Here is a 26,701-nt window from a genome sequence, read left to right as displayed (position 1 = left end):
AATAAATATATATACTAAAAATTATAAAAATATATTAAAATTCATGTTTTTTAATTTCTTAGAAAACGAGTATAATATTTATATAAAATATATTTAAAAAAATAAAAATATAGAAAATAATAAAAAATTAACCATTTTCTTACTTTTGATAAATAAAAAAAAAATGACTGAAGAAAAGGAATCCACTCCAACGACTCAACGAGTAATCACTGAAATTCAAATGCAAAAATCTCTAAAAAGCCATTCCATTTCCCAACAAATCATATGCCTCCACGTTAAATCGTTAATTACCAAAATACCCTCAACACTGTTTCAAATTCCATCGCCATCCTCTCGCGCACGCCTTCAAAAACACTGAAAGAGTGTCTTACCCCTTCTCTCTAGGTCGCGGTACTTCTTCATTTCATTCATCCTAGAAATCAATTTCATTTCTGAAAATCAGTGTTGGATCGCATAACTTGGAATTCATTGACGAGTCTAGTGTTTCCGTGTAAAATTAGGGTTTGTTTTCCTTGTTTAATTTGAAAGAAGTTGAGCTATCTGAGCCCTAGAGGGACTTTTGTGCGAAGCACCGGCAGCTTTAATCAAACGGTCAGATTCAATCACCGAATGGAGGGAGGTAGTAATATCTTATCCTCTTCTTCTACATTTACTTCTTCTGGTAACAACAGTTCCTTTTTCTCTGTAAACGTGTGTTGTTTCATTGACGATAGAGTGAGTTTGTTGCACAAATATTGTTTCACTTTTTGTATGTCAGATAATATGTTGAACATGATTAGCGTGAATTTGGGTTTATTTTATGTTATCTAGTGTTTGCCAAATTTGATTTCGTTCAAGTAATTTTTAGTGGAATTGAGTGCGAGAGAGAGATATATATTAAGTAAAAATAAACCTTTTTGAGTCGTTTGAAATGAACATAAAGTTGTGCCTGATGGCCTGCATGCGGTTAGTGTTTGTGTGCATTTATGGGTGATGACCATATTCTCATAGATTTTTGTTTCTTGTATGTTTGAGTGTAAACAAGCGTTCTAACTGTTAGATGAACTATCATATATCAAACTTATCATGGTTAGTTCTTTTGAATGCTTTCATTATAAAATAAATATCTTTTTGAGAAGAGGGCCAGGTTGCTTTGGGACTCATAGAATGGATTTGTTTTATGCATTTTCCTGTTTGTGGCAAAGGGTTTATAGTTATTCATATGAGGCCTAAACTTAAACTTGAAAGGGCTTTTGTTGCTTTTAGCTAGTTTTTGAAATGTGGTTTTATGTTTTAAATGAAGATTTTGCACTTGAGCTAAAGCTTGTACCTTTTTCTTTCTTATGATACTATAAATTGATTCTACTGTAACTGATGTAAATATTTCCTTTAAGACAATGTCCATCCAACGATAGATTTTTTTTCCCTTGAATGTAAATCTTTTAAGTTTTTTTTTTTTTTTTTTTTTTTCTATGCAATTGGGGCAGATTGAGAAGTATAAGTTAGGAAGAGATGCATATTTAGGATGATTGCTTGCTAGAGCTCATTATATGGATGATGTAAAATGAAATGATAAAAGGTAGTTGTTCAAACTATGGCAATGACAAAGGAGGATTTGTATTTTGATAAATAAATGTCTCCAAACAAGAATCACACACAAACCCATCTTAAGAAATAAGTATACTGATCCAGGAAAAAAGTAGTAAACAAGATAAGTAAGATAGTAGATGGGGAAATATAAAGGAGTCTTAAATAGTCAATAGTGCTGTATGGGACCACTACATCAGGAACAAGGTGTTTGGTCATAATACAAATGTGAATATGTAATTAAGGAGATTTGGTAGATATATAGGATCTACATAGCTAGTTTCTTTAAAAAAATCATAATCATATATTAAACTCCCTTATAAATTGTAGTTGGGAAAGTTGGATAGAGAATTAATTGGTCTGGAGTGTAATTCATCAAGGGCAAATTTTGACATATTTCATTCCTATACCCAATGAAATGAAAAAAAAGTTGGAATTTCTTGTGGATTATGTTTCCATTTTGATTGCTAACTAAACATTTGTTTTTCATTCCTTATCAACAACTCATTCCAGTCTCTGTGTGTGTAGTTATTGTAAACATATTTGAAGATTTTGATCTTGAGCATCATTGACACATTTTTTTATCTTCAAATATGTTTACCTATCTATGTGTGTATGTAATTTGTTTTTGTTTCTACATCTCCCTTACTACTTTATTTCAACTGTAGGGATACTCAATGGATTATGATGACAATGATGCTCAAGAACAAAATCTGCACTTAACTGGGGAAGGGAGCTCCAAAGTTTCTCCTGTGTTGCATTCATATCCTCTTCCCAAATTTGACTTTGATGATAACTTACAAGAGCATCTAAGATTTGATAGTCTGGTTGAAAACGAGGTTTTTTTGGGTATCACAAGTCAGGAAGATAATCAGTGGATTGAGGAATACTCACAAGGACCTAGTGCAATACCATTTAATTCAAGTGTGGCTGAATCAAGAAGTCAAAATGTATGGTCTGAAGCAACATCTTCAGAATCTGTTGAAATGCTTTTGAAATCAGTAGGGCAGGAAGAAAAAGTTCTAGAAGAAACAATGGCTGAAGAACTGGATCCCAACTTGAAGCAATGTGATGGAAATGATCAAGATGAGTTCCAGGAGAATTTTATTGAGCAATCTCATGTTACATTTACTTCTCAATCTCAAGAGACTCATATTTCTCCTGGGGAGTTAGATTCTGTAGTTGTAAGTGACAAATATGGTTTATCTTTTGGTGATAAAAAAGCTGATAACTTGTGTGATGATGCAAATCCGGAGGGTAGTAATTTGGCAGATGAAATGCAAGAAGATCCTTCTGTCAACAAGGTCGAATGTGGAAATGCAGATACTATACAGAATGTGGATGCAAGTGTTGAAGAGTGTCAGGAGAGCCCTCTAGCAGTTCCTGAAACACTCAATGAAAATGAAACTGATCTTTCAGTGAACTATAGTAATGAGTCTGAGCATATTGATAAGATTTGTGATGATGCAAATCACGTGGTGAATGATTTGGCAAATGAGCCCATTGTTGTTGAGTTGCAAGAAGATCCTTTTGTCTCCAAGGTGGAATGTGGAAATGCAGGCTCCTCACAGAATGTGAATGCAAGTGTTGAAGTTCTTGAAACACACAATGAAAACACTGATGATCTTCCAAAGAGCTTTCATAGTAGTGCACCTGAACATATTGATAACATATCTGATGATGCAAATGAGGAGGGAAATAATTTAGGAAACGAGTCATTTGCCAATGAATCTCAAGAAGATCTTTCTGTCTCCAAGGTAGAAGGTGGAATTGCAGGTTCCTCACTGAATGTTGATGCAAGTGTTGAGAACCCACAAGAAGTTCTTGAAACGCCCATTGAAAACACGGATCTTTCAAAGAATTTTAATAGTAGTGAGCCTGGGCATATTCATAAGATACATGATGATGCAAAAGAGGAGGATATTAATTTAGCAGATGAATCTTTTGTTAATGAATTGCAAGAAGATCCATCTGTCTCCAAGGTAGAGGAAGCAAGTATTGAGGAGCATCAGGAGAATGAACATGCAAGTGATCTGTCAAAGAACTTTCATAGTAGTGAGGCTGAGCATGTTGATAAGCTTTGTGATGATGTAAATCAGAAGGATAGTGATTTGGGAAGTAAATCTTTTGTTAATGAATTGCAAGATCTTTCTGCCTCCAAGGTAGAAGATGGAGTTGCAGGTTCCTCTCAGAATGTTGATGCAAGTGTTGTGGAGGGTCAAGATAACACACAAGAAGTCCTTGAAACAGGAAATGAAAATGCAAGTGATCTTAACTTTCATAATAGTGAGCCAGAGCATATTGCTAAGATATCTGATGATGCAAATCAAGAGGGTAGTAATTTGGCAAGTGAATCTCTTGTTAATGAATTGCAAGAAGATCCTTCTGTCTCAAAGGTAGAAGGAAGTGACAACAATAATGTTGGTAGCACTTTATTATCAACAAACTCTTCAGCTGAAGTGCCTGTTGTAGACATCTCAAGTGAGGATGAAGGGGCTGAAAATAATGCTCCTAATATTGACACTAAGGATTCAAATCAGAGCTTGCCTGTCAATATTTCTAATGTAGTGAAGGTGGGTGATGAAACTCAGTCATCAGAGCTGGATGCTGCCTCTATGGATCAAGATTTTACTTTCAGTGAGAGAGGGGATGCAAGAGATCCTTTGGAGTCTAAGGATATGGACATAGATGAAGTTGAAGCTCCTAATAGCCAAAAGAATGTTGAACCATCTTTGTCTGGAAATGCTACTCCAAACATTGACACAGAGGATTCAAATCAAAGCTCATCTGTCAAGATTTCTGGTTTAGCACATGTGGGTGATAAAGAAACTCAATCATTGGAGCCAGAAGATGTCTCTATGGATCAAGGTTTTACTTTCAATGAGAGAGGAGACACAACATTGCATTTGGATTATAAGGATACGGACATGGATGTCGATAGAGCTCATGATACTCAAAAGAATGATGAATCTTCTTTGTCTACTGAAGTTTGTGAAGAGGCTATTGTGATGACTCAAATATCTGAACCTGATATCGTGGCTCTACCTGATGCTGGTATGTATAGGATTTACTATTGTAGATTATCTAGGTTTTTATTTGGAGTTTCAAACATACAATATAAATGCAGATACTCATGATCTATCAGAACTAATTCTTGTTTCATTTTGCATAATCAGTTGCTGATGTGGAATCAAGTAAAATATCATCTCCTGTCACACAGGAAGCTGATATAGTTGCTGAAGACCAGCCAAGATCACCTATACTAGGGGTGAGCTTATTGCATGATGATAATAAAGAAAAAGCTGAAGTAGGAGGAAATTGCCAGAAAGGGGCCCCACAAGTTGATAGTAGTCCATTACCATTGGTTAAAAAAGATTCAGATTCTCATGATGATCTTCCTGTTGGAAGCTCTGATGTGGGCCCAAGTGAACAAACAGTGGATGTTAATCAAAGTGATCTCAAGTGCTCTAAGCCATTGGAGACAACCCCTCTTTCCTATGATTTATCAGAAGAGGCCAATAATGCTGATGCTGGAGGTTTACTGGATCCTAAAGAATCAATGGCAGGAGAAGGAGGAGTGGAACCTCTAAATTTAACAGGTGAATCTTCCTTGCTCCTTTACAATGACATTCTTTCATTTTCATATCAAAGTTGTTGAAATGCAATTTTGTTTTGTTGTTCTGATTACCTGACTTTGTTTTTGCAGTCAACATCTCAAATGAACAGCAGGCTTCTGTTAGTGTAGCTGTTCCATCTGTACATGAGACTGAAGGTGGTTCTGCTTCTTTGGATAAAGATAAACCTCAAATTTTCTCATTTTTAGACACAAAAAGCATCGAACCTTCTCAAAGTGCAAAAGATAAGCACGAGGTCACTAAGGGTACTATGGAGAATACACCACTTTCAAAGATAAGTAATGAAGGATATGGAGGACTTCTGTCGGTTTCTTCAAGTAGTGCTAGAAAAGAAGGAAAAAGCTTCACTTTTGAGGTCACTGGACAAACGGGCATTCAGAATATTGATTTCTCAAAGGTATTCCTTATATCTTTGTCCTTTACATGACTTGTTTATTGTTGCATTGCACCATAACTCTTGATAACACTGGCTGTAATATGAAGGTGTCACCTGTTAGTTCTTCTGGTGGGCTTTTGGATTCTAACAAACCCCATCAAGACACTCTGGTTACCCCTCAAACGCCTAGTGTTGCACCCGTTGAATCAGGAGCCAAAAAAACTTCTGAACGTAAGCCAAGAAGAAAATCAGTTGGAAAAGAAACTGCCAAAAAAGGTAATCATTCAAAGGAAACAACTCCCACAAGACGTTCAGGAACAGAAAAATCGCCTTCTCCATTGATAACCTCTGAGAATCAGCCTGATCTGAATATTCCAACCTCTATACCCCACCAGTCTTTCACAGACATTCAACAAGTGCAATTGCGAGCACAGATTCTAGTATATGGATCATTAATGTAAGTCTACTTTTCATACATATACACATGTATGTCTGTCATTTGGTTTTGTAATCATGTCTGAAACATGTTTCAGATCTGGGATGTCACCTGAAGAGCCTCACATGATTGCTGCATTTGGACAATCAGGTCAGTTTACTTTACAGTGTATATAATACACTTTACACTTGTCATTTTTAACCGAATCAAATCAAAATCTTATATTATTGTCATCCTCTTCCCATATATTTGCAGATCCTGGAAGGAAAGCCTGGGAGGCTGCTTGGCATGCTTGTATAGAACGTGTTCATGGTCATAAGACTCAGGTCAACAACCCTCTAACCCCTTTGCAATCACGCTCAGGTACCTCATGACATTAAAGCTGTTCAAATTCGTTATTGATTTAGTAATTACTATTGTAGTGTTCATCTGAATTTGACTTTGTTTTTGAGAAATGCAGCTAACAGAGATCCTGAACAAGAAACTAAAACTGATACTGCTCAAAGCAAAGTGCTCTCTACACCTATTATTACAGGATCAATTGTTAGTCTTAGTCCCATGAATCCAATTCCTTCTCCTCTTTGGAATATCTCTACCCCTCATGATCGTTTGCAGACTAATCCCACACCAAGAAGTGCTATTTTTGATTATCGCCAAACACTCTCTCCTCTTCACCCTTTTCAAGCTCAAAGGGTGCAGACTTTTGCTGGACATAATCAATCCTGGCCATCTCAGGGGCCTTTCCCTGGTCAATGGCTTGCTTCTTCACCACTTTCTCCATTCAATGCTCGCTTTTCCTCACTTCCTATAACAGAGTCTGTAAAACTAACCACTGTTAAAGAATCAGGTGCTCCAGGGTTATCTGTAACTCCTGTGGACCTTTCTTCTTCTCCAATCATTTCTCCTATCCCACCTTCTTCCATATCCCACATCAAGAACACAATCGTTTCATCTAGTCAACCTTCAAATGATTCAAAAACCAGAAAAAGGAAAAAACCGACTCCTAATATTGTTGACTTGACTCAGACACCTGTTTCTTCTCCTCCTCCACCTGTCCCCTTCTCCACACCTGTTTCCATCACACCCAAAACCAATCAGTTTCTCTCGGCTTTATCTCCTGAAACTACTCATGGTCAACCTAAGCCTGTTGACCGAAACACAGAGAAAACTGTAACCAAAGAGGAAATCATGACCAAAATTGAGGAGTCCAAACTACAAGCAACAGAAGCTGCTGAACATGCTGCTGTTGCAGTCACACACTGCCAACATGTATGGAGCCAATTAGAAAGACAAAAGAGCTCTGGTTTGGCTTCAGATGATGAAGCAAAGCTAGCTTCTTCAGCTGTTTCCATTGCAGCTGCTGCTTCTGTTGCTAAAGTGGCTGCATATGCTGCTAAAATCGCATCAAATGTTGCAGAACAAGCAAGGTTAATGGCTGATGAAGTGTTGTTATCAAGTAGAACTGAAATTCATAAAACTACTACACCTGCTTCAGTCATATCTGTTGCAAGAGAAGCTGCACGTAAGAGAATTGAAGCTGCTTCAGCTGCTTCAAAGCATGCTGAGAATCTAGATGCGATTGTCAAAGCTGCTGAGCTGGCAGCTGAAGCTGTCTCACAAGCTGGGAAGATTGTTGCAATGGGTAAACCCTTGGCTATAAGTGAATTGGTTGAAGCGGGTCCCGAGGGTTACTGGAAAACTCCACAGGCATCTAAAAAACAGAATGTTGAAGCTGCTTCTAGTGATAAAAAGATTCAGACTTTGAAACATGATGATTTGTTCAAGAACCAGATGATGATTACAAGCTATGAAAACGATAAAAGTACAGCTAGGATTCGTGAAGGTATTGACTTGACCAAAACCATTGGGGCAGTTCCTGATTTGGAGATTGGACCAAGTGATGCTTCTAATGCTGCTGACGTGGACATGATGCCACAAAGCACTTCACCCACATGGAAAGATAACAACATTAAAGAGGGTTGTCTTGTTGAGGTAAGGGAATTAGTATTTCACTTTTCTGATTCTAACAGCTTGTTTGATTTTTTGTCAACCCGTTTGTCTGATTTTAGGTGTATAAAGATGATAACAAGAACAAAGGTGCCTGGTTTGCAGCTAATGTACTGACTTTGAAAGATGGAAAAGCTTTTGTCTGTTACACTGAAATTCCATCAGATGAAGGTAACATGTTACAAATTACTTATTCTTGTATATTGATTTATTGATTAATCATTCTACTGTTTTTTTTTTCTTTAGGGTCAGGGAAATTAATGGAATGGGTCCCACTTGAAGTTGAAGGCACCGAGGCACCCAGGATTCGTATAGCACATCCTTTGACCACCATGCGATTTGAAGGGAGTAGAAAGAGGGGCAGAACAGTCTTTTCAGATTATGCTTGGTGTAGTGGAGATCAAGTTGATGTTTGGGTACAAGATAGGTAACCATTTAACTCAACTCCTTACATTTTCATTCGTAATGCTTTCATGTATATTAAATTATTAATCATCACAAACTGTATTTATTATTATTATTTTTTGTAGCTGGCATGAAGCAATTGTTGTGGACACAAATAAGATTGATTTAACTTCTTTAACTGTTCAGTTTCCTGGTAGGTATTGCTATCTGAGTTTTCCTTCAAAATTTATAAAACATGCTGAAATTTTACCTTTTTGCCCTTTTTCCAGCTCAAGGAAAGACATCAATTGTTAGGTCATGGCATGTGAGGCCAACTCTTGTCTGGAAGGATGACAAGTGGATTGAGTGGTCTAGTTTGAAAGGACGCCATTCTTCTGAGGTTAGTTACTTTCTCTTTCTTTTCCCCATTTAGTTATTTATTTATTTATATAATATAAAAAATATATATATTCCTACAGGGTGATACACCACAAGAAAAACGACAGAAGTTTGATAAAGAAAAGGATAAAGCATGGAATAATATTGAGACAAGTAGTAGACATCAAGAATCAAGGATACCTACCTTTTCTTCCCAAAACACTTCCTTTGATATAGGTAAAACCTCCATGGATGACAACAAACAGAAGACACGTGGACCAATGAGGAGTGGTTTTCAAAAGGAAAGGTCACGGGTGGTTTTTGGTGTTCCTAAACCAGGGAAAAAGCAAAAATTCATGGATGTGAGCAAGCACTATGTTGGAGATGGAAGCAGTAAAAATAATAATAATAACACCACAACAAATATTAATCCACTCCGAAAGATTTTCACAAACGAATCTAAAGAAAAACAAATTGCTGAAGCTAAATCCAAACCACTCAAAACTACTAGAAAACCACCAATTCCAACGATTGTCAGAACTTTAGCTCAAAAGGACAAATCAAAACCCTCTGTGAGTGATAAAAATGTTAGTGCTGATGAAAACATGCCAGGTCAGCAGCAAAAGGATATAGGGTTTGGTTCTTCTTCTTCTTCTTCCAAAGATGCTCCATTGAATACACCAAAGCAAAGCTCAACATCAAAGAAGGTTGTGGTATCTGAGCGTTTAAACAAGAGGAAAATTCCATCTGGTAATGACAAGTCAACCAAACTGGAAGTCAAAGAGAATTTGACTTCAGAATCTGAACCACGGAGGTCAAATCGTAAAATTCAGCCAACTTCCAGGGTCAGTCTTGTACTTTCACCCTATAATTTTTATACATGTATTTCCTAAGCTTTGTTCATTTTTTCAAATTTTGTTTTCTACTACACAGCTTCTAGAAGGTTTGCAGAGTTCTTTGACTATCTCAAAGATGCCTACAGTTTCATATGCAAGTCAAAGAAACCACAACAAGGGTATGTCAAAAGGTAATATTTACTCAAATCTCAAAAAAACTTTTTTTATATCCCACTTTGATAAAATAAATACAAGTTATTGTGCTGAGTTATGGAAATGAGATTTTCCCTTTCACTTGTTAAAATAAATATAATGTTTGTAACAGGGAGTCCTAGACCTGGATGAGGCGATTTCTCCAAAGTGTGTAATTAACGAGAGATTGTAGAACTAGATATTACAGTGGTTACCAAGGTCTTAAAACGCAAAGCTTGTAGAAGATGTTTATATATTTACCAAATTGCCCCTGATAGGCGCTATATGGACCTTGTATGGTTACAGATATATCATTAAAAATGGTGGTAAAGAGTTTCAGACACTAAAACCTTGACCTTGTGATTTCATCCTATTCTGTTTGCATTCAGCTTTTGTTGTATAAAATTAGGTGTTGTTTCTTTGTTATTTAATGCTAAGTTTTTGGTTGAATTTACGTTTTTAGCCTTGGAATTTCAGGGGTGTTACAATGTTTACCCAACTTAGGCTAGCTATGTTTGACTAGCTACAACAAGCTTACGCTAAAGTATGTTGATTTGACTATTAGTTAACAATTACCTTACATAATGAGTTTTCAAAATACAATATGTTTTATTTGGCAAAATAAAGTTTATCATCCACAATAAAAGTTTCCTTCAAGTACAATGCTTTTCTTTGGTGTATGAGACGAAGTCTAAGCCCTACTAAATGATATGTAAGAAGGTTTTTATATATTTAGAAATTTTCACAGTTCTATTAATTATTACCGGGCAAATTAGTATAGATTTTGGAAACTCTGGACCTCCTTAGTTGAAGACTATCGACCACAATTAGAACCATCTAAAAAACATCTATGATGGATCCATTACGTGTCTCGTCCCAAAAGAAATGATTGCATTTCGAAGCGTCTGGTATGATGTTGAGATGACATAAACGAGTCAAAAATTGACCGGTTATAAATTACATTTAAGATTATTTTAATAGATACATTGTACGTTTTAATATTACTTTATGGACATCATAATCCTAAAAGAATTCGGACTTCTTACATTTAAGACATTATACACATATTCTAGACATTAAAGCGGAAGACGATGATCAGTTTGAGTTCTTTTTTTTTTTTTTTTGCTTCCATCGGTTGAGTGATAGATTCATTTTGCATACAACATTAGTTTGTACTTTCATTTTGTAACTAAAAGGCCAATATGCTGTAGATTCAGACGTTTTAAAACTATGTGACCGCTACTCATAATAGATGGTGTCCATCTGAAAAGGAGTACTTTAAAACCATGTTCCTAGCGTGGAACACGGGCGAAACAACCATATTTCCCCTTTACATACATTGTGGGAAAAACAAAGAGTTGGAACAATGTATATGGTTTTCATCAAGTTCGAAAGAATGTAATAAGGGTATTGATAATTTAGCCATAATATCCGATAATGTCAATTCCATTGACATGAAATTATACATGTGTTCCAAAATGCATATCACAAACTTTATTGTCCACATTTGCTCATGAATTTTCACGCTAAGACCGAACATAATCCAAAAGTGGAAATTTTGTTCAAGGAAACAAGCAAAGAGTACATAATATATGATTTCTAGAAAGTCTGAGTCGGTGAATATCTGATTTCTAGAAAGTCGTGAGATGTCTTCACCACAACGTGACACTGCCCAAAATCCAAAATACAATAATTTAAATACCTCCAACAATCTGGATGTTATATCATTGCATATTTTACATTTAACCCCAGTCTCTCCATAAATTTATGGCACAAACACAAAGGTCTAGTGCTAGGAGAATTAAAAAATGCATCGTGGACATGGTTACTATTTCAGATTCATTCCTTATCTTTTACAACCATGTATCAACACAATAAAAAAATATCCAAGTTAAACATATTGAACCGTCACATGGAGAGCTCTGAAATACAAATAATATTTTTAAAATACAAGGAACATCTTCGAAATAGATGCACGAAATACTACATTCCGAACACATCCAATAGTATAAAATTTTGGGTTAACCCCATGAAATATAGCAAACAAATAAAACGTATTGATGTTATTTTTGATTAAAAATGTTAAAAAAGATGTATTATTTCAGACTCCAAATCCGAAAAATATTTTGAAATGCCTCATTATATTCTCTCGAAATGATACATAACGATTAAATTCCTATAAAAGTTCAAATAACCTACTAAACCGAATTTTGTTGATACAATACGTACAAATTTAGTTGAAATGCTTGGTTTAATTGAAAGAGAATACATATTATATAGTATATACAGATCCGAAATCCCATAAGGCCATAACGATCATTCTAAAAACTAAAAAATTAGGACATTTACTTAATATATTCCAAATAATATGATTTTTTTTTTTTGTTATTTTTTTGTGAGTATCTCTAAAATTATGCCCTAAACCTAAAATAAAGATATAATAAAAATTAAAAGAAGCGACATCGGTGATCGGACATACCACACTCCTACGACGGTTACAGAAGCTTTGAGAGCGGAAAATGGTGAAGAGCTTCACTCTCATCCAGACAGTTGCAACCGCCGGACTTTTCTCTGCCGTCTCCTTCTGGTAATTTTCAAATCCTTTTTTCATCTCATTTCCATTTTTCCCGATGTTTTTCTTCATAATCACCCCCTTCTTAGGTATGGCTTCATGTTCGGCAGAGAATCTTCTCGGAAGGAATTAGGAGATCTAATTGCAGATCTCCGCCGTGGAAACCCTGATTCTTCCTCATCTACTCCTCCACACTCATGATTCGGTAAAGTTTCCGTTTTCACTCCTCTTAGTTCTTACACACCACCACATTCGTGAACCTTGTATATCATTTCACATCATTAGAAAACCACAATGTTAGGGCACAGTTGGAACTTCCAATTCTTCTCAATTGATCTGATTGCTATCAACTTTCACGATGTGAAGTCAATTTCATAACTTCCTAAAACTGTATGATGGTGGAAATTAGAGAAAAAAACTTTACTTTATCTTCACTTGAGTGTCAAAATGGTCACTTATCTACCCTAATATGATATGAATTCTAGCAAGCATTGAACTTGACAGGTTACAAACTCATTAATCATTAGTCATTACCAATAGAACAATGTTTTGGTATCAATTTGATGAATTTCAGACTCTGTGATATCAAACTTTGAGGCCATTGACTATGGTTATAGTTTCTCTATTGAGTTTCATTTGTTGTTCTTGCAGGTTTACTCTGTTTTGGATGAGGATCGTAGCTTCGATTAGTTAGTTTTGAGTTTGAGAAATTAACTCATATTTTCTTCTTTTATCCTTGTGGAAGATAAAATTACATGTTTCTGTTAACCATGAAAATATAAAAACATACTTTCTACTTTATTTATTTATTTATTTTTTTACCTATTTTTGTAATTATATGTAACTCGAGGAGATTCTTAGCTATGCTTCCTTTGAGGAATCAATCAAGGGGTGAAAGAATTCGATTTGGTGATATGTCCAATTTTCCTTCACAAAGCACATCTGTATTCTTTTTGTGTCATGCTTTGAATTTGGACCTTCCTTTTTGGGAATTTTTTAAAAGGGTATATTATATGGATTGATAAATTCATGAAAATATTTTGAATTTATTTTTTGCCTTGAAGATTTTTCATATTTAGTTGGTTACGGTTTTTCAAAGTATATTGTAAGTTCAAAAATTCATTTTTTTTTGAAAAATTACGAATCATAATGAACATCTTTCTGTTATGTGGATATGCAAACGATATATAAAGAATATAAGGGTTAAATGTTTGTTTATGCAATTGGAAGATCTTTTAGATGAAATATGAGAAAAGCCAATTATGGATTCAAAATCAAACCCTAATTTTTCAAAACCAAACTAAACTTATCAATTAACCGAATGTTCAAGTATCTTGTAAACTAACACCCATATGCTACTCCTACCATATAAAAAAGGAAACTATCACAAGAAGTCGACACTTGTCTATACACAGATTCATTTCATACCCAAATGCCACTTCTAAAACTCAAACTCAAAACCCTAACATGACACCACAAGGGTAAAATAGGCAATCAGAAAATATATAAATACAACACTGAGCCAACTTAGCCCAAGACATATATCCAAAAACAAAACTATCAAAGTTTCTTGTTGCCATTAGTCAGACAAAAAGTTAACATCACCTTTCTCTTCCACCACACCTCCTCCATCTACTATAATTTGCACACCTTGATCTTCTTCATTGCGTCCATATTCGGTTTCTGCTTCGGGGTTGAAGGATGATTTTGTGAGGGTTTGGTTTGCATTGTAGTTGCTATCAAGGTCAGAAAACTTGAAGGGCTTCTTGCAAATACAAGTAGAAGGGTATTCATGGAATTCACCACGACCCGTTTTCATCTCATCTGGTTCACCCAAGAATCCTTGTTGGGCAGCTTTCACCTTTTTAGCAAATGTTTCCCATGGTATTTTCTCACGTTTGAAAAATAAAGCATTGAGCTTTTTTGCATTTGGTCGAATGGTTCTCTTGTGCCCCATGTACCTCCTTTTCAATGCCACAAGATAAGAATAATTAGTTGCTTCTTTTAAAATAATCAAATCAATTGTCAAATACTTAGGTGGTGTTTATTTTTTACTTAGGCTATGTTTAGCTTACTAGCTGAAAAACTAACTGATAAAAATGACGTTTGGTAAAAAGTAGCTGATATGCTAGCTGAAAGATATAAAATGACATAAAAAGACATTTAGAAGATTATGTTTTCTATAATGGACTTAATGGGAACAAGACTTGGGCTTGTAAGCTATATACAGATGTTTCTTTTTTTTACTTAATGCATAAAGAACGACTTACTAGAGGAGATCAAAGAAAAGAAGTAAATGCCCTCCTCATCCTTATCACGTAAAAAAGCCATTCAAATTAGACACATGCAATTAACGAGAAGAGTTGTAGAATTTTTACCTTCTCCCCGCTAGAATTTTGGCCATGTTCCCATTGTTGTTGGTGACAAAAACATCACTCTCATCACAAACAATGTAATCAATGGCAGCAAGTTGAGAAGAATATGGAAGAAAAGGTTGAAGCTCTTCACTAGCAAGCATCTCCTTTGTGTAAAAATTTGGAAATAGTTCCCTAAGAGGCTTCAAAGTCTCATCTCCACCATATATTTCACCCGATGCAACATAAAGATACGTATTATTCTCAAAACCAAGTGCGCGTAGCATTAAACCTACTTCATGAGGTGTTAGAGGACATTTCCCTCGCTTTCTCTCTCCATCAGGACTTGTTTCCTAAATCATAAGTAAAATATAGTTAAAAGAAAATCAAGCAAAAGAAGGTAAATTTACTAATTTAGACATGGAAGATGGATGCTTACGGGTAATGTTACCCATCTTTTCCTAATTTCACCGAGCTCAAATCTTTCTTTATCACCACCACCATAGTAGCAACCCGAAAATGCAAGCATATCGGGCTCAAACCTATAAATAAAATTACATACCATTAAACATCAAGCACAAAACTAAATAAAGAAAATATTAAAAGCACACTCCTATAATAGAAACAAATAAAAGAAAGTATGTTGTTATTCCTTCTAAAGAAAATATGATGAAGGGGTAGTAGTCTTTAGAGACCTCAAGTGAATTGCAATGAATCGAGTAGCCATCTTCCTCATTTCCATAACAATCTTTTGACCAAGGTTTTGTATTGGTTTTGTAAAACGTAAAGCATGATAATTCACCCTACAACGCAACCGTTGTAGCTCTTCATCTAGATCACTAGAAAGCCTATAATCAAACTTTGTTAATTGAAGAACCTGCACAAATCAATTATCACTAATCAAATTAGAAAATCTACCCGATTACAACATTGCTATTCTTGCATTTTAAGTCTTTTTGTTTATTGAATTCAAAATAATATCTTACACGTCTCCTCAAGAGTATGGGCAAAACTTCATCAAGGTAAAATCGAGGTTCTGATTTCCGTGGGACCCGCATTGTGTACGGTGGTTTTTCAAGTGATCTCATATATTTATCCGGGACCCGCGTAACAACAGGAACATCATTCGCGAGAAAAGATATAAACCAATCCACATCAAATATATTGGCAAAGTCACTGCAAATTTAAATAGAAATTTAGAAATTACTTCCCACAAAAAAGTGACATGAATTAATAAGTAATACTAATAGCTCGCAACTCATTACTCACCTATCATCTTTCCAATACGAATGATGATCCAACTCGGGAATTACTAAAGTAGCATTTAGAATACGTGCAACAACTACCGCATCGGTAATCTGAGAGAATGAAATTGGTGTATAAAAAATAAAGAAAAATATATATATATTTTCATGACAAAATATTGAAAAGCATTTGTACTTTCATTAGTTTATCGATTTAGTCACTTAACTATTATCTGTAGTGATTGACCATTCAAAAGACTATTATTAAAAGAATTATAATAATAGTTAAGTGGCCAAAATCCAAATTGATAAAATGATGAAATTGGGTAGATTTTTTTGTGTTGTGTGTTTGTGCATGCCCAAATGAACTAAGAAAAGGACACATTTATATTTACCCCTGTTCTTTGTTGGTTCAATCCACCACTTGCAGCAATTAGTAGATAACCATTTGAAAGCATTTGTCGAGCAGGAGCTGCATAAATCATAATTTTTTATGGTTTAAAAATCTCCAAATGAAATTAAAATAAATGTGGGACAAATTTTGAGTAATCATTAGAATTTAGAATAAGTAAGAAGGCTTACGCGCATAATAAGGACTTCTTTCACTGCATCCATAATAGAATTTTGAGAACTTGGATTTCCATATGTCAACGGGTCCAGGGCTAAACCGCACCTAAGTTTAAAGTAAAATTAAAAAATTTTAAAAATGAAATAAATAAAGAGTCTGACTATTTTGACCTTAAATAATCATAATCCCTTTTATCTAAACACTCAAAACTGATTATGGTAATTAGTTTAAACGAAAATATGAACATCCAAAATGTCACTTTTGTTCAAGAAATTAGACCTCTAAAAAGAAGGGTGCAATAAATTTGAAGAAACAAAAGTTTGCCCTTGAAAATTCGCATGGAAGTTTCAGATTTAGCATCAAAATATCTTTTTTCTTCAAGAAACTAGAGTTCTAAAAGAGGAAAAAGAATATAAATCTGACAACTAAAGAGAAACTGCTATTCCAAGCAATGCAACACAAGAAACTTTCAAGAACTCAAACCTTACCCCATAAAAAAGATTCTCATAGAAGTTTTGAATTTGGCTTCGAGATTTTTGTTCAAGAAATTAGACCTTTAAAGAGAAAAATAAGCAAGAAATTTCACAACGAAAGAGAAACTGTTGATTCAAGCAATGCAACTCAAATAAAGATTCAAGAAACAACTCAACAAGATCTTAACCCAGAAAATTTGCATAAAAGTTTTAAACTTTGGATAAATTCGCAGAGAAATTCAGAATTAAGCTTCAAGATATCAATTTGTTCAAGAAATTTAAGCTTTTTCGCAATAAATTGAAGGTCAAAACTCGTTTATAATGGGGTTACAGACAACAAACAAAGAAACACCACAAACAAACAAAATATGTTCTTCAACTGAACTCCATGTCTGAAGAACAAACAAATAACATTGTTGAGATTAAAACATAAAACAACAAAAAAGAAGAAACAACCAAATTTGTTTCCTACAGTTCGTGACAAATGTTTTGTGTGTGTGTGTGTGAGAGAGAGAGAGAGAGAGAGAGAGAGAGAGAGAGAGAGATTACCACTTTGTGCGTCCACAATCGGCGCTTAACAAGTCGATGTGAATACCACTCAAGATCAGAAGCAACATGACCTGTAAAAAACGATATCAACCCCAAAACAAACAGCAACACCCCACAAACCACCGTCCACGAGATCCGCCTCCTCTGTCCACCGACCGCCGCCTCGGTGTCCAGCGGCTGCCATAGCAAACAATGATGATGCCGAGACAACAAATGCTGCTGATTTTTTTGCTTCAGATTGTTGCTTTTATGATTATGATGATGATGATGGTTTTTAGCCAACACCAAAACTCCTCCGGTGTATCTCCAAGCTTTTGCTACCCCCATTTATTAAAATCGAATAATATAATATACTGCTCTTGTATTCTCCACAATTTCATATTACATTCCACACAGAAAACCTACTCTCTCCTTTTTCAACAGTAGAAATGAATGTTTGTGATTGTGTATAATTGAAAAAACTCAAAATCAGTGGTTTCTTTATTGCAAATCTTTAATCAAATTGGGGAGTTCCAATATCTTGGAAAGTAAACTGGGTGTTCTAATCTAGAAAGAGAAAGAAAGAGAATGTAGAGTGAGAGAAAGAGCGTGTGTCTTGGATTTTGTAATTTGGGAAGAACAATATTTAGATTACGTAAGTTAATCTGGGAAAATTTTCGAATTGATTTCGAGATTTTTATAATGGTGGGTCAGTGGATTGTGTCTGTCAGATGCAACATCTTTGCAGCCATAACGGCGTTCAACTACACACCGAAAGATGCATTATCTTCCGTTTGTTTTGCAAAAAATGATTTTTTCCTTTTCTTTATTTTGTTATAATAAAGTTGAAATACTACAAATATATATATATATATTTTTTTTCTTTTGTCCAAAGTTAGATCTTTTTTATTGGCTACTGTCTATTTTCATTTGTCAATTGGCATTTTACATGGATGATTACGTGGCAAGTGACCTAATTTATTTGTCCACAATATGTCCTTCAAGTTGTCTTTCTTCCCATTGCAAAATCCGGACAATCGATTTGAGATTTTTTACCGCATTGTCCTTCTGTCCTTCATTGACCCAAATGATCTACAAGAATGAAATCCATGTGAATGAAACTCTTCGTATAGATGAAATCGTGAGAAGGAAGTGAATATTACAGTTAGTTGGAGTAAGGATAATACATGTGGAATGTTTAGGGGTTGTCTTGATTGGATGGTAATATCGATGTCTTTATTTTTCTTTTTGACGAAATTCTTTTAATTTCTTATGGAATATGCAGGACCAAGTAAGAAAAAATAAGTATTTTCTTAGGATTGATCATGAACTTCCAAATAAGCATTGCGTATATACTAATGACAGATGCATAAGAAATTGAAGGCAATGAACAATGAAGAAATATATTTAAATATGGAAGTTGTGGAAAACAAGATGGCTTCAAACAAAACTAAGATTTAAAATGTGGATAAATATGTCGCTCTATAATGGTCTAAAATTGATGTTCGATCTTCAAAAGAATTCGAAGACATTAAGTTCAAATGTGACATCCCTAATTTCACGGTCAGAAAAAACCGATTTGTTTATGTTTATTTAAAATCATAATATCCTTTTTGGAGAATAATATTACGGAATTTATTCCAAAAAACATAATAAAATTATTATCAAAGCATTCCAAATAAATGCATTTTATTTATATTAAAAACTTTGGAATGTCATCGTCAATACAATATATAAGCATAAACATGAATAATACAGACTTTAAAAACATCTATTATTCTACTAGACTTTACAAACATCTATTATTATACCAAAAATCTTTCTTTCTGCTAATCGAAAGTGTACTTCTCCCGTACTAGACGTATTATTTCTTAGATGTGTTCTAAAGGCAAGATATCACTCTTAAAATATCTTCCGATAGGTATCATTCAATATCGTAAGCCTTCTCATTTCCTCAATTTGCTCAGTCTGCTATGAGTCCTTATCATGACATTCTATACACCAAAGCAGACGTTCGGTGTATTGAGACGAGAATATAGATAGAGGAAGATTTAGATGCGTATTCCTCCTTATTACTCCAAAAGTTACATGTCAGTTCTAATATCGTAATTAAACGTTTAGAATCCTGAGCACATAAAATTTCTAGATCTGGTCGGCAACAGACCATAGATCTGATCAAACGATAGCATAAGGCATCACAAATCATTTAGCGCATAAAAGCATGTTAGGCATTTTCCCTAAATAAGCTAGTGCTTGCGTCTATTTAGGTGTACTACCTAAAATATATTAGACACACTCCTCATAATCATAGCTTAACATTCTAAGTTGAAGTGTAGAAATAAATCCTTATTCCTAGTTCGCTTAAACTAATGCTCTGATACCAACTGTGACATCCCCATTTTCACGGCCAGAAAAGACCGATTTTGTTTATGCTTTATAAAAATCAGAGTATCTCTTTTAAGAAAATCGTTGCGGAATTAGTTCCCAGAAAAACATGATAATTACATTATCAAAGCATTTCCGAATAAATGTATTTTTATTCATTTTAAAACATTTGGGATGTCATCGTCAATACAAAAACACAAGCATAAACAGAACTTACATTCATTATCACTAGTGATTTATATCTCCTTAATCCCTCAGTGTAATGTAACTTCATATGGATACCTGTGATACAAATAAGCTGGAGTGGGTCAGGTTGGGAAATCTGGTGAGTACATAGAGATTTCAATCCCACAATGTTATATCATATATATAATTTAGAACTCACAAAATATACAACTGGGTTGAAATTGAGTTTTTGTGTTTTAATGGAATTTTAACCATGATTTTGACAAAACACCATTAATTCTTTGGACTCAGAAATTGATTATGATAATAAGGTTGTAATAAGATTTAACTTTTATCATCCTTAAGAAAATCATGAGTGAAGATACAATCTAGTGATCATCTTTGAGTTTAAAGTAGTATATTGGAGTTTATGAAATGATCTCTTTAATCTATGATCTGATCAAATTAGTGATAATATACGAAGGTTATTAAATGATTAAACTAAGTTTATTATGTAAGTCAATCATTAAAAGTCATCAGAATTGGTGTTTAATGTGTTAAGAGTAGATTTAAAAGAGTATATTGTTCTTTTTGGCTAAAAATAAAGACATGTTGTTTTCACTGAGTCATGTGAATTCCTCATTGATCTTGTACTATCCTAAGAAAAATCATAAAAGCTTTCTAATTTAACCTTGGGGCATTCGAAAATTAATTCGTTGCTTCTATTGTTGCCTTGAGGTCATGGTGTTTAGAAGTCAAATGTGTTAATCAAGTTTAATAATCTTAATTTGTTAATTATGGGTGCATTAGGGAGGAAGGAGTCCTTCCCTTCCAACCCTCTCAATCCATTTTCACATTAGCTTTTCCATTTTCTTTCACTTTCATCTTTTCTAACCTACAACATATGAAAATCCTATCTATCTCAACCCACTTGGCACATCATTCTTTTTTATTTAATTAAATTAGAAAATATACAATAAAACATAATAGTTTTTTAGATTAGAATTACTATTAAAAAAATAGAAAATATAAAACAAAATAAAACATAATAGTTTTTCCTTTAAAAATACACTCTTGTTAAAATTTGTCACAGAAACACACAAATTTATATTAAGTGAACTGTGAGTATTATAAATTTATATAAAGTTATATTAAAAAAAAGGGTAAATTACATGAATAATCCCTGTGGTTTGGGGTAACCTGCACGCCTAGTCCCTGAGCAAGATTTTTAACTCGGGTGATCCCTAATGTTAAAATTCGTAACCCGCCTGGTCCCTCATTTAACATTCCGTCTATTTTGTGGTTAGAAACCCCCCACGTGAAAAGCACGTTGGGGGTATTTTTTTCTTTTCATATCACCCAGTCTTTAAATATGGTTTATTCGTCTTCCTCCTTCATTTCTTTCTCAATCGCATTGTTCTCCTCCTACCTTTCTTCTCACAGCCGATTAAAAATGGTGAAATGCAGTTGTGGTGCGATAGGCGTTATACGAACTTCAACTACGAAAAGAAACCCAGGTAGGGCATTTTATGCTTGCCCGTTAGAGGTATGATCTTGTATTGTTTTAGGGGATTTTCTATTTTAACCCTAGTATGTGTATGTGCTAATCGAAGCCATTGACAGTACAGGGACCAAGGTCTGGCTTTATTAAGTGGGTAGATGATGAAAAGCATGATGATGAGGCGGAGATAAAAAATGAGGGGCTTGAAGTCCGAATTCAAGAACTTGAGGTCCAAAATCGGAATCTGAAGACATTGTTAATAATCAGTTGGGTTTTGTTTTTTGGGATAATTGTTTACAAGTTGTAGTGTTAGGTTTAAGATCAATTGATGTAGTTGCTGTTGTTTATAATGCTTTGTAATGAATGTTATTTGTATCAATGGTACCCTTTTATCAATGCATTGTAATGAATCTTATTGGTATACCCTTTTATCAATGAAAATGATATTTTGTTGAACTTCATTGTATTTTACAATTTGTGAGGTATACTGGGACCATCCGTGTAAAACTACAATGTTAAAAGCAATCACAAGATTACATTGTTTGTCAAAAAATGAGCAAAATAGGTGACCAAAATAAAAGCAATGCCAAAAGCAATCAAAAGATTACATTGTTTGTCAAAGGCAAAGTACATTGCTAAAACTAGATACTATAATTACAACATTGTTTTTCAAAAGCAATCAACACAACCATGACAACATATAACCTAGTTCAAATTAAGACTATGTTTGTCAACATCAACCAAAACAATACATAAGCACCTAAAAGCCACATTTATGGGACACCTTTCCCTTTTTTGCTAACACCTGCCTTCACTTTTGCACTTCCATCCTTCACTTTTGCACTTCTAGCACCACCAACATTCCTTGAAGTTTGTGATCCACTAGCCTTCACTTTAGCACTTCCAACACCACCAGCCTTCTGTCCCTTGCAAGTCCTTGCATTATGACCACTTTTGTTACACTTAGAACATGTCACTGACTTTTGTTCTCTTGACAATTGGTTACCTTTCACCAAATCCTCAACCTCCATGGCAGATCTCCTTCTTTTTTTCTTTGGTCTTCCAATGGGCACATGGTGTTTTGGAGGGAATAAGGTTGTAGGGCATGTAGACTTCTCCCACATGTTCCTTCCATTGATTGGCTGAATTGTAAAAGAATACATATTCTTCCATGTTTCTAACCAATATGTTCGATTCACCCAATGTTCTGGTATCTTATCAATTTCTTTGTTCTTCAACATCTCCCACATAGTTGCTATTGCATGTGCACATGGTATCCTTATTATTTCCCACCTTGTACATGAACATATCTGTTGGCCCATATCTACCACGAACTGTTCCATAAGATTTTTACTGACTTGATATTTCCCATTACCACAGAAAACATACCTTAATTGTGTAGCCTCTTTCTTCAATTTTCCAACCCATATGGTAGCTGTAGGAGTCAAGGGGCCTGTAGCTTTATCAATTTCCTTTTGCATAGTTACAATTTTCTTCATTAAGTACTCTCTAATGTACTCCAAACATGTAATGATTGGTACATCACGACCTTTAACAATCTTGCTATTTAGAGATTCACACATATTGTTAAGCATAGCATCTGTATGAGCTCTACCAGATAAATCAATAATAATGCATCAGTCTTTGTTACAAACTAATGATCTAACATTAAAATCTACCTGTAAAGTGTGAACGAGACCAATGTTGAGGAGGAATGTTTTTAAGCCACTCATACGCATCATTATTAAGTTTTCTTACTTCCTCCATTGATCGTTGAAACTATTGAACAGTAGATGCTTTTGCATAATCCCATAACAAATCTTTGAATTGCTTTCCCCTCCAACTAGTTTTCATGTTTTCATGGATATGACGAAGACAATAACGATGCTCAACGCATGGAAACAACTTTGCTATAGCAGGTAACACTCCCTATACATGGAAAATATGTATTAAAAGTATACCATATATAATGTATTGAATGTAAATGTAAACAACTTCGAATTAATACCTTTTGCCTGTCTGTCATAAATGTAAAATTCGAGTTGGTTCCTAAACCTAAATCATCCCCTAGATAAGCTAGAAACCAAGTCCATGAGTTGGTACTCTCAGATTCCACAACAACATAAGCCAATGGATATGTTCCATTGTTACCATCAATTCCCTACATAAGTAAATATTTCACAATTAACCTAAAATACAACTTTTTATAATATAATTCAATGGATATAAATGTAGTTCATATGAAAAAAGGTTACCACAGCTGAAAGTATTTGTCCTGGGTATGGACCCTTCATAAAAGCACCATCGAGACCAAGAAAGTCTTTTCTTCCAGCAGCAAATCCCTTTTTTAAAGGACCAAGACAGATGTAAATGCGCTTGAAAGTTCTAGTTTCTGCATTTGGATTTGGTTCACTCTCTACATCAATCTTCACAGTCGTGTCTGGGTTATGTTTTTGAAGTTCTAGAACATAATCTCTCAATAAAGCATACTGAACAACATAATCCCCTCGCACCTGATTGAGAGCTTCAGTTCTAGCCCTAAACACCTTCATCTTGGAAAGTCCCACTTGGTAATCACGTTGTAGTTGTTCTTGTAAAGCACGAATTGGAATAGTTGGGTTAGATTCCACCTGACTTGCAATTTGTTTGGCAAGAAACTTATAAGTACAAGCTTTAACATTCCGCGTTTGGAGACACCGGTGTTCTTTGTTGTAAGATTTGACCATCCAGTTTATGTCACGTTTCCATTTACTAGCATAGAGGCTCCACGGGCACTTTTCTTCTTCTTCATTGTTGACTTCTTGCTGACCTTCCCCACTATTGTCTAAGTTTCCCAGTTTTGGTATTGTCCCCCTACACACAACTCTTACCCTATTCTTGTCATTTTTTCAAAATCAAGTTCCCTTCTTGTCTCAATAGCATGGAGTTTAACTATTTCTTTAAACTCTTGGGCTGTATTAAAGGTTTGAAGGATATAAAATGGTTTAGCAACATTTGCTTCATCATTCTCGTGAGCTCTTTGGATAGCTTTGATGGTCTTCTTTCGTTGAGCAACTGGTCCTTCATTCGAAGATGAGCCTGACATAAGAACCTCTTTATTTAGTACTTCATTAAGCTCCCCAACTTCATTCTCTTCTTCTACCACATTGCCATTCTTACCTCCAACTTACTCTGCATCCATATCAATGTTATCATTGAAATAATTCATGTCAACTTCTACATCATCTAATATGTTGTCATTGTCAACATAAAAGTCTATGTCATCGAACTCACTAGATTCATAACCACTATCATCCCCAAATTTGTCCCCGCTTCCAAATTCATCTTCATTTATGTCCTCAAATTTTTCCCCACTTTCAAATTCAGCCCATGGATCTTCTCCATCCTTGTTACCATCCTCAAATTCAACTTCATTTGTGTGGTCAATTTTGTCCCCAATTTCAAAATCAACACATGGATTTTCTTCATTGTTATTATCCCCATAATCAATAACAGTTAACTCCATATTGTCATTTCCAGTGAGGTCCACTACATTAGCCTCTTTAGAAGCATCCCCAACAACATTTTCTTCACTACTATCATACCAATCTAAGAAAAGCCTACGAGAACATGTTGGAGGTTCAATAATTTCCTTTATTTGAATTTTTGATTGATTTGGGGACATTGTGTACGTATGTAATTGGGTTTTTCCATGCTCAATATAGACTTCAATCAACTTATGATTGGAAATGAAGGTACCCAGATGTCTCACATCCTGATCACTACCCAAAGCAAATAACCCGAAATCTAAATCTGATAAAGGTCATTTAAAGTGATAGTACAAAGGTATACCTTCATCAACATAGCCTTATTGTTCCATCATTTCATCAATGTCATGCACTGAGAAAGTATCCATGTCGAGTAAGTCCACATACATTTGTTTTCCTTTGATGTACTTTCTTCCAGGAAATTTGGTGAACTCTCCACCATGATACAAGCTAATGGAAAAGATTGTCGGATGCCCCCTCCTATGAAATAACCCACTTCATCTTAGGTTTCAACAAAATCAAAGTTATAGAAGATTGAGAGTGAAAGAATACTTACAGTAACGACGTCCAACATCGATTTCCTCCATACTTGCACGTATACGCCACAACACCATTGTGTTTCAGAGACGAAGATATCATGATTAGGGTTTTCTTATCTTGACTGTGAAATTTTTGTCTGGGTTTTCTCAACGGAAAGATGGAGTACTGAGAAAATGATCGCCTCTTTGTATACAACATGGCGGTAACTCAATAATATTAAAAAGACAAAAATGCCCCTGCATGCCTTGCACGTGGGGTGTTTTAACGAAGCAACTAGACGGAATGTTAAATGAGGGACCAGGCAGGTTACGAATTTTAACATTAGGGATCACCCGAGTTAAAAATCTTGCTCAGGGACTAGGCACGCAGGTTACTCCAAACCACAGGGACCATCCGTGTAATTTACCCTTAAAAAAAAGCAAAGGATGCATTAAATACAAAAAAGTAGCAATTGATGGTTTACTTTTCACATTTGAATTATCATATTTACTTTTCACATGCATGCAACTTACGGGTTCACAAACCTGGAGAATCAAAGTCAATACTCCAAACCGCTCATCCCTTGATGCAAGGTGTCCTAAACAAATGGTACTGCCGATGCCGGTACATCCTACAACCCAACCCACTAGTGACTCTTTATGCTCTTAATGATAATGGTTTGGAGTTATTATCTTTCCTTAGGTTATACTTGACCTCACATTCATCTATTAGAGATGAGGGAGTCATTGTCTCCCAACTCACTCAACCTACTGTCACATCAAAATTTCTATTTTATTTTTCTTCATCTTTCCCAACCCACAACACATGGAAACCCTATCTTTTTCAACTCACTCAACCCATTCAATTAAAAAATATACAAAACAATCAAGGTAAAATCTTAATTAACAGTAGAGTTACTGTCGGTACCTCCAAGATACAACTCCCTTGTTTAATTGGTTTCATTAACCCATTTCATCCTCTCTCTAATTTCTCTCTCTCATTTTCTCTTGTACCATGTGTTTTAAAACTTGTACCTTAGTTGTTTTGTATTTTTT

At 34.8% G+C, this 26,701-nt stretch overlaps 4 protein-coding genes and 1 long non-coding RNA gene across 6 annotated transcripts; 2 read left to right on the top strand and 3 right to left on the bottom strand.

Annotated features, from left to right (window-relative positions):
• The first annotated feature begins 311 nt into the window (after nt 1-311).
• Nucleotides 312-10,159, top strand: LOC111904150 (uncharacterized). Of its 2 annotated transcripts, none has more exons than XM_023899938.3 (15): nt 312-622; nt 2,235-4,620; nt 4,743-5,165; nt 5,273-5,598; nt 5,685-6,034; nt 6,111-6,163; nt 6,269-6,376; nt 6,474-8,005; nt 8,083-8,191; nt 8,267-8,447; nt 8,551-8,618; nt 8,695-8,804; nt 8,884-9,627; nt 9,716-9,809; nt 9,944-10,159. In XM_023899938.3, the coding sequence occupies exons 2-15, from the start codon at nt 2,244-2,246 to the stop codon at nt 9,961-9,963; spliced, it is 6,495 nt and encodes a 2,164-aa protein (XP_023755706.1). In that variant the 5' UTR covers nt 312-622; nt 2,235-2,243; the 3' UTR covers nt 9,964-10,159. The 2 variants fall into 2 exon arrangements, with proteins under 2 accessions (XP_023755706.1, XP_023755699.1); XM_023899931.3 differs by having other exon boundaries at nt 313-619.
• Nucleotides 10,160-11,204: 1,045 nt separating this feature from the next.
• LOC122194742 (uncharacterized) lies at nt 11,205-12,428 on the bottom strand. Its single transcript, XR_006184460.1, has 2 exons — nt 12,290-12,428; nt 11,205-11,478 (listed from the first exon to the last, which is right to left on the bottom strand). It is a non-coding gene; the product is annotated as an uncharacterized LOC122194742 (long non-coding RNA).
• Nucleotides 12,207-13,297, top strand: LOC111904141 (uncharacterized). The gene is made up of 3 exons (XM_023899917.3): nt 12,207-12,397; nt 12,472-12,587; nt 13,034-13,297. The coding sequence occupies exons 1-2, from the start codon at nt 12,330-12,332 to the stop codon at nt 12,581-12,583; spliced, it is 180 nt and encodes a 59-aa protein (XP_023755685.1). The 5' UTR covers nt 12,207-12,329; the 3' UTR covers nt 12,584-12,587; nt 13,034-13,297.
• A 370-nt stretch (nt 13,298-13,667) lies between these two features.
• On the bottom strand, nt 13,668-18,272 carry LOC111904132 (O-fucosyltransferase 29). Its single transcript, XM_023899910.3, has 9 exons — nt 17,571-18,272; nt 16,563-16,653; nt 16,376-16,452; nt 16,006-16,094; nt 15,723-15,912; nt 15,432-15,613; nt 15,176-15,278; nt 14,761-15,089; nt 13,668-14,346 (listed from the first exon to the last, which is right to left on the bottom strand). Exons 1-9 carry the CDS (start codon nt 17,895-17,897, stop codon nt 13,962-13,964), a joined length of 1,773 nt encoding a protein of 590 aa, XP_023755678.1. The 5' UTR covers nt 17,898-18,272; the 3' UTR covers nt 13,668-13,961.
• A 4,101-nt stretch (nt 18,273-22,373) lies between these two features.
• Nucleotides 22,374-23,367, bottom strand: LOC111904468 (uncharacterized). The gene is made up of 2 exons (XM_023900230.1): nt 23,280-23,367; nt 22,374-23,200 (listed from the first exon to the last, which is right to left on the bottom strand). The coding sequence occupies exons 1-2, from the start codon at nt 23,365-23,367 to the stop codon at nt 22,374-22,376; spliced, it is 915 nt and encodes a 304-aa protein (XP_023755998.1).
• Between the last annotated feature and the right edge of the window lie 3,334 nt (nt 23,368-26,701).

This window comes from Lactuca sativa, chromosome 6 (genome assembly GCF_002870075.4).
Source record: "Lactuca sativa cultivar Salinas chromosome 6, Lsat_Salinas_v11, whole genome shotgun sequence".
Taxonomy (NCBI): domain Eukaryota; kingdom Viridiplantae; phylum Streptophyta; class Magnoliopsida; order Asterales; family Asteraceae; genus Lactuca; species Lactuca sativa.
The sequence above is the reverse complement of the archived record's forward strand: the minus strand, read 5'-3'. Positions and strand labels throughout refer to the sequence as shown.

What these genes read in the sequence shown, in the direction of transcription:
- LOC111904150 (XM_023899938.3), top strand. Translation starts at nt 2,244, where the DNA reads ATGGATTATGATGACAATGATGCTCAAGAACAAAATCTGCACTTAACT. An exon ending in AAATTCAGCCAACTTCCAGG is followed by an intron (nt 9,628 to 9,715) that starts GTCAGTCTTGTA and finishes TCTACTACACAG; the next exon opens with CTTCTAGAAGGTTTGCAGAG. An exon ending in CAACAAGGGTATGTCAAAAG is followed by an intron (nt 9,810 to 9,943) that starts GTAATATTTACT and finishes TGTTTGTAACAG; the next exon opens with GGAGTCCTAGACCTGGATGA.
- LOC111904141 (XM_023899917.3), top strand. Translation starts at nt 12,330, where the DNA reads ATGGTGAAGAGCTTCACTCTCATCCAGACAGTTGCAACCGCCGGACTT. An exon ending in TTCTCTGCCGTCTCCTTCTG is followed by an intron (nt 12,398 to 12,471) that starts GTAATTTTCAAA and finishes CCCCCTTCTTAG; the next exon opens with GTATGGCTTCATGTTCGGCA.
- LOC111904132 (XM_023899910.3), bottom strand. Translation starts at nt 17,897, where the DNA reads ATGGGGGTAGCAAAAGCTTGGAGATACACCGGAGGAGTTTTGGTGTTG. An exon ending in TCGTATTGGAAAGATGATAG is followed by an intron (nt 15,913 to 16,005) that starts GTGAGTAATGAG and finishes TTAAATTTGCAG; the next exon opens with TGACTTTGCCAATATATTTG. An exon ending in TTCATTGCAATTCACTTGAG is followed by an intron (nt 15,279 to 15,431) that starts GTCTCTAAAGAC and finishes TTTTATTTATAG; the next exon opens with GTTTGAGCCCGATATGCTTG.
- LOC111904468 (XM_023900230.1), bottom strand. Translation starts at nt 23,367, where the DNA reads ATGGAGGAAGTAAGAAAACTTAATAATGATGCGTATGAGTGGCTTAAA. An exon ending in GTCTCGTTCACACTTTACAG is followed by an intron (nt 23,201 to 23,279) that starts GTAGATTTTAAT and finishes GAGCTCATACAG; the next exon opens with ATGCTATGCTTAACAATATG.